The sequence below is a fragment of the Triticum dicoccoides genome, chromosome 2A (genome assembly GCF_002162155.2).
Source record: "Triticum dicoccoides isolate Atlit2015 ecotype Zavitan chromosome 2A, WEW_v2.0, whole genome shotgun sequence".
In the NCBI taxonomy this organism is placed as follows: Eukaryota; Viridiplantae; Streptophyta; class Magnoliopsida; order Poales; family Poaceae; genus Triticum; species Triticum dicoccoides.
In genome coordinates, this window is record NC_041382.1 from 356,199,271 (window position 1) to 356,206,443 (window position 7,173).

Here is a 7,173-nt window from a genome sequence, read left to right on the forward strand (position 1 = left end):
GGGGGAGGTATGTGGGTGCAAACTACTGGCGAGGGCACCGAAAGTGGGCGGCGACAGCAACAGGGTGTAGCGGCCAATGGCTTGTTGTCGATGAGGAAGAGAATGGCCTATGTGCCACCAACTAGCAGGCCAGGGAAGGAGTAGACAGGCATCGCACGCATCCGCCTCATGTTTGCGCAGACGAGGCCCAAATTTGGACCAGGAATGGGTCGCCCGGCTGGCCGACTTTTGTGTCCATTTTGACTAAAACGGACACATATGAACGAAATGGGTCGGCGCATTGGAGTTGCTCCAAAGATGTGCATTGTCAAAAAAGTGAGTGATGTTGACAACACCAACCGAACGATCCGGTTGGGGATGGCCGATTTAACTATAGCGGAGTAGGCAACTATCAGCCTCATTTCCGTGACAACCAAGAGAAACAGGCCATACACGTCTGGAAAATGGACCATACTGGGCAGCAAAATACTAGCAGTATTCCACATGTTGCCAACTAGTCAGCGTCTGCCCCTGTGAAACAATCCAACTCAAAGTGTACTCCAGGCAAAAAAGAGCTGCCAGATTGGCACCGAAACTCCTGCACAAGCTCAAGAATTGCGTAGCAACACAGGCCATCATCGTTGTACTATCTTGCTGCTCTTGATTTACTGGGGAGCCGCTGTTCCGAGGCATGAACATTTGCACTGTACAAATCTCTATGTTAAATCAAGAGTTACTGGCTCAAGGAGGACCAAACAAAGAGTGCTCGGGTAGTCAGGTTGGCAAAAATAAGTTCCGTCTTCAACTTGTCTCCACTGAGCAAGAGTTCAGCGGCTTTCTTAGTCCAGCCTCCACCTTCAAGAGAAAAAATGTCACAAAGATGTCCCAAAGTGCAAGTCAGAATCAATGTGATTACAATTGCTCGGCACAAATGCATTTTAAAGAAATAATTTGTAGAGATGCTATCAGTTAAACATGATGTCAATGAGTTACAGGTTGCAACTCTTGCCCAAAGCTGACGGACTGCCAATGCCATTCCAGCAAGACTTTGCATTTAAATTTTTATTATTTATGCTTTCAGCTACTTACATCCAGAAATGGAAATACCATGTGCTCTTGAAATACCACCACGACTCTAAATGGAGCCTTGCACAAGTAAGGACTATGGAAAACACACAAGTATAAATAATACTCATACCATTACTAGCAACAGGGCAGTTTAAATCAGCTCCTGTTATTCCAGATAAAGCAGAAATGTGTCATACTCCAGCAGTACATGATGCATCAAAAACCAGCTAGATCAACTAAAATGAGGCATCAAGGACCCTTAGCAACATAAGTTGCATTTATGCTTCCACCATATCATCAAAATGAACTCTCATACCACCATATTGAATAATTGTGTTCCAAGATATTTCTTCATGCGTTCATAGATCAAACCCTAACTTAAATGAGACAGTGAAATAAGATTCTCACTGAAGGTAGTGATGTGATGGAAGAAAGGAGAATCTAAGAACAAACATGCTATATATTCTAATTTCAAATGATTGAACACGACTTACATCATTGGAAAGAAAAGATCTACTACCAAAAGATTTAAGCCGTGGAGATTGGCCTGCAGATGTTGACCCGCTATCATTACTACCACTTTGTTTATCACCCTGCAGACAGAGAAGTTCGCTGTGAATTATAATGTTCCGGCTTCTACCGAGGTTGGCATGTACTAATTTCTGTACTTTGTAACTGAAAGTACAAGACTTTCTGAATGCATCTTTTGTGTTGTATTAATTCAAATATGGTACTTTGTTATACATCAGCCAGCACTTTGTGTGTATGCATTTATAAGTGAAGACATTCTTATTAACTATGAACTTTGCTATCTCATGTTCGAACTTAACTAAACATGAGTACGAACTTTGCTGATCTCCTGATTGAACTTGACTGTGATTTGTAAATCGGCACTTAAATTTAGTATTGCTGGTACTTAAAATACTTGATGGTAAACTGCTGGTACTTAGTATGTTTACTGCATGGCACTTTGTAATTTGGCAATTAAATTTAGTACTGCTGGTACTTAAGTTTGGCACTTAAATTTAGTATTGCTGGTGCTTAAAATGTACTGCTGGTACTTAGTATGTTTACTGATGTGGCACTTTGTAAACTGATGTCAACCTTTGTATATCTTCACAATGCGGCACTTCGTAACTTGGCACTTCAAATGCATTGATGGTAAACTGCTGGTACTTAGTACGTTTACTGATGTGGCACTTTGTACATTTCGGAATGTAGTACTTTGTAATTTGGCACCTTTTTTATTTGAATACCTTGTATATTTTGAACATGGCACTTTGTATATAAATATGGAACTTTGTTTTGTAAATGCGGTATGTCCGTCACTTTGTATTTTGGTGTATGACTGTATTACTGTGCATGGTCTGTAACCTTGTACTCCCTCCATTCCAAAATATAGTGCGCCCGCACTTCCCGAGGTCCAACTTTGACCATAAATTTAACCAACGAGACCAACTGCGGCAGGAGAAAAAAATATATAATTGAAAACTTCTTTCGAATACGAATTCACTGATATAATTTTTGCTCCCGCCGCAATCGGTCTTGATAGTTAAATTTACGGTCAAAGTTGAAGCACGGGGATAGAGGAAGCACTACATTGTGGAATGGAGGGAGTATGTCACTTTGTGCATAACCTTATATTTCTATGTATGGCACTTTGTTAAAATTCCTCGTACTGTTTAATTAAAGCATGTCACTGTTAATAAATACTCCCTCTATAACTAAATATAAGATGTTTTATAGTAGTATTTAGTTACAGAGGGAGTAGTTCTCACTGTTCATAAAAAAACTGGCACTTTGTTAGTTAATGGTACTTTGTTAATTAAAATATAATCACCAGTCCTGGTCAACCGTTTCAAATTTTCAAAGCTAGCAGCTAGCAAAAATGGCACACGGTTCAAAGCCTTCAACCTGCTGTAGTAAAAAACAAAGGAGAGGACAGAGGGATGTGACGAATAGCTATTCATAAATTGCAAAGAGAATAAGTTCGGCGATTTATTGCACGGATAGAAGTGAATGGAAGGTGATTGACGGTGTTATGACCCAGGGCTGCCTCACCTTGTCGGTTACCGGTCCAAGTAGGCCGGCCCGAGGCCCCCTAGGTCGGTTCCGCCCTGGGCCATCATGCCAGCCCATGGGATCCTTGCCATTCAAGACAAAGAAGCCGGATCCGTGGAGGACTCCCCTCCAACGACATAGCCGACTAGGTTGTGTAACCCTAGGAGCCCTCGTATCTTATATAAGTAGGAGTCGAGCTAGTCGATAGATGGTCGTACAATCTCTCCGTTATACATGTACTTTGTACACCCCCGATCGCAATATACACAAGCAGGAGTAAAGTTTTAACTCGTATGGAGGGCCTGAACCCAGGGTAAATCTATTTGTTGTTCCCCTCCGACCTAATTGCCACGCCGGGATACCCTACCAAGGGATCTACCGAAATTAGCTCCGACATTGGTGACCCATACAGGTCCCGCAGAGGTCGGATGGGTTCTCCGATGGATGCCGGCGTAATCTAAGCGCTGGGTCAACTCTTCGACTTCGGCGTGATCATGTTCCTCGCCATCTCGGCTTGCCACATCGGCCAGGTCGAGAACTACGGTTCAGGCCAGATCGTTCGATTTGGCAACCTTAAGTACGTCACAGACTCCTGCGGCGAGCTGGTTCTCCAGGACTTGTCGTCATGCTGGGCCCAGGAGCAGCAGGTCAAAAATTTGACCCACCAAACTACCCACTTGATCGCCAACATTGAAGACCTAACCGGCATCCTTGAAGGCGCAATCGAGGAGCAGGACTAGGACGAGGAGTTGGGCGAGTCGGCTACAGCCAACCACCAGCCGCGGCGCCCTTATGCCCGTGGCAGGCGACCTCGGTCCACGAGTGCTACATGGTTGATGCGCCAAATCTAAGCTTCATGGCAAGCGAGGAAAGCGGCGAGGTAGAATTCAATGATAGGGAGATCGAGGCGCTTGACCAACAGATGGATGATCCGAAGCAAGATGCAGCTTGGCTGAAGGTCCTGTCGGCCCTAGGCAAAGTTTCCAAAGAAAAGCGACCCCTGGAGCACAAAGCGGCCGAGCTCATGGATGTCGAACAGCTATATCGAACTACCCATCCAATTGGCAAGACCGAACCGACTACAACCAAGGCCTCCCTGGCCATGAAGAGCAGGAGGATGGAAGAAACTATGAAGAACGCCGTAGACCATGGCCAGCCGATGTACCCATAAGTCTGGCAGTCGTAATCAGGAACACCGCATGACCCACGACGTAGCTCCTCGTACGATCTATCAGCCTAAGACGATTCAAGGGCCCGCTCCAAGGCCTGATGTGCCACGTGACCCAACCATGCGTGAGACCGAGAAGCAATGTGCAATTCGGCTGCGCCGGCAAGCTTGGCATAGAAACAAGCCAGCTTTCAACGACTACAACCGCGCGGCCGGCCTGGATGATGCACGCAACACTATAAACATCATCCACCCCTCGGCTGCAGGTCCCTCCGCGATGTATCCGGCCTGCTTCACTGACAAAATTGTCTGCCACACTTTTTCACCAAATTTCAAGCTAAATGCGGTGGACAAGTATGACAAAAGCCAGGAACCTGAGATTTGGTAACCGACTACATTATAACGGCCCAGGTGGCTAACGGTGATGATTGGCACGCCGTCAAACACTTACCCCTGGTGCTGAAGGGATCCGCCCAAGCCTGGTTAAACACCCTCGTGCTTACGTCGACCGGCGGCTGGGATGATTTGCAAGCCAAGTTCATACCTAACTTCAAGGGCACGTACGCCGGGCCTGATGATGCCAGCGACCAAGGACATCTGGCCCAAGGAAAGATAGAATCGGTGTGTGACTTCTAGACACGTTTCCTCAGGAAAAAGAATGAGATCATCGACTCTGATGGCGCCGAGGTCATTGTTGTGTTTAAGCACTGCCTATCTGACAAGCACCTACCAAATACTTCGGGAAGTACATGCCCAAGACCATGCTGACCTTGATGGAGATAGTAACCAAGTTCTGTTCCGGTGAGGATGAGTGGTACGCCAAGCAGAAGGCACACGACGGGGATCCCAGCATGTCCGGTACGAAGGACGAGATCGGCAAACCTAAACGCAACTGCAAGAACAAGCACAAGGACTACAACGACGGCGACGACCAGATCAACGCGAGTGGCGGGACAAGGGCAAAAACCGCGGTCCATGCCTTGACAATATCATGGATAGGCCTTGTGACTACCATCGGCCCTAGAACCATGACGATCCTCCACCCAATACAAGTAGAATGAGCTAGAAGGCTCTCAATCCTTGGCAGAGAGGAAGGTTGTGGGATTTTATAGCCTTACTGAGAGGAAGGAAATGAGAAAAAGTAAAACAGGGCAGGTGAACATTGTAGCCTTTTGCCGGAAAGCTGAGCAGCGACTCTTGGGAGTCTTAGCAGCTGTCGGATGCTTGATCTACATCGCCCGCTTCCTCATAACCCGCAAAGCGGTACGGAGGAACGGAAGATGCAAGATGGAGGCCTTAGTCATTGTAGCTGATGGGTGAGTCTAGATGTCTCCAGATGTGCATGAAAGGAGCTCGCTGATTGGTAAGAGCACACCGCCGTGCAAGGATTTCCTGGCCTGCCTATTCATGCATATGGCAGGTTGACCTCTCCTGATTTTGGTACCAAGCATTGCCTAGTATGGGGATCATACACAAGTTACCAAAAATTAGTCCATTTGTATGGGACTAAGGGAAACTCATGCAAGGGAAAAAGGGATGTATTGGACATATAAGGCAGCAAATAATAAACCTCGGCATGTTCCCGAAGCGCAATGCCAGTCTCACGTCTAAGGTCGGCAACGCCACCCACATGCCCCAGATCTTCCTTAACAAGAAGCTCGTGGGCGGGCTTGTCGTGCTCAACTCCTTGCGCGACAACGGCGAGTTTGAGTGGCGTGTGAGCGAGCTCGCAGGGAGGCGTTGCCCCGACGTAGTGCTTCCATTGCCGCGACATGGACATGCAGACGCCATAGCAAAAACCGCTGGTGCACGAGGAGGTACCGGACTGCATGGCGCTGCGAGTTTTCTACAAAAACCACTATTAGTCATTTTTCTAAAAACTGGTTTTTCAGGTTTTTATAAATCTCACTTATACTTATCTTAGTTGGATAACCTAAACAAGTTTTTAGGTGGTCAGAAATTACGTTTTAGGGAATACGGTTTTCTATAATCCCCATATCCAAACAACCCCTTAGCGAGGAATAGAGTAGTTTATATGAGACCAATATGACGAACTAAAAAGGAGGCTAATTGGTCAACCTTATGGAAGGAAATAATTGTCTTATTAATACTTGTTCATGCAGGTAAGTACAAACAAGGAGAAATGGTAGCATTAGTTAGGATTGATACTGTGTTGGCGTGCTTGATGAAACCCTTAACCTGTATGTCTTTTTCATACCTGATGATTGCATGCATTATTTCGAACATCTTCGAAGAGAGAAGAGTAGTAAGAAGGATCGTAAATTGAACCACCCAATATATCATCAGCCATTGAACCCCGTCTAACTGAATTAGATCTGGGGCTCAAGAAACTATTTCTTGCATCATTTGCTTCATAATATGTTGGCGTGCTTGATGAGACCCCTAACCTGTACATCTGGATCCATATAAATGAAGACAAAAACCTCACTGAAAACCCAATAGTTTGCATCCACAATGCAAGTCTGAGTGAGAAGACAAAAAGTTGACCATACTTCTCATCAGGGGTACTATTCCTGTACAAATAGATATAGTCAGAAGCACACGGTATAAAACCGTAAAATACAGCAGAGTATTCTATCTGATACTAAACAAAAAGCAAACAAACAAATATTTCTACGTTTGTCCACAGAGATACTTATTCGATGAGAAAACATATTCACAATGTAGCAATGAATGAATCTAAATAAATCTGTAAAATATCAAAGAATATGTAAATGCCATGCTGAAAGGAGAATGCACAGCCAAAGAGAGTCTCAGGCAATTTCATGTCAATCAGATGTAAAATGGGAATAATAATTCTAAACAAACTTCAAGAAACAAAGGTGAACCTGAACCTTCCATAGAATCTAATCTATTTCAAAGAAGGGTGGCCCTGA

General features: G+C 45.1%; 1 protein-coding gene across 6 annotated transcripts in view; it reads right to left on the minus strand.

Annotated features, from left to right (window-relative positions):
- Positions 1–320: 320 nt before the first annotated feature.
- LOC119354582 overlaps positions 321–7,173 on the minus strand; it is a 15,514-nt gene continuing 8,661 nt past the window's right edge. The window contains exons 3-7 of one of the 6 annotated variants that reach the window (XR_005171094.1): positions 6,495–6,810; positions 5,847–6,122; positions 1,542–1,640; positions 1,178–1,420; positions 698–834 (exon numbers count right to left, since the gene is read on the minus strand). Coding sequence is in view for 4 of the 6 variants with exons in the window: in XM_037621291.1 (XP_037477188.1) it covers positions 713–834; positions 1,568–1,640; positions 5,847–6,122; positions 6,495–6,810 (787 nt within the window). In the remaining 2 variants the exon portion in view is untranslated. Of the gene's footprint in view, positions 835–1,177; positions 1,425–1,541; positions 1,644–5,588; positions 5,731–5,846; positions 6,123–6,494; positions 6,811–7,173 lie in introns of those variants that run through there. The other 5 variants (XR_005171095.1, XM_037621292.1, XM_037621291.1 and 2 more) reach the window with 5 other exon arrangements.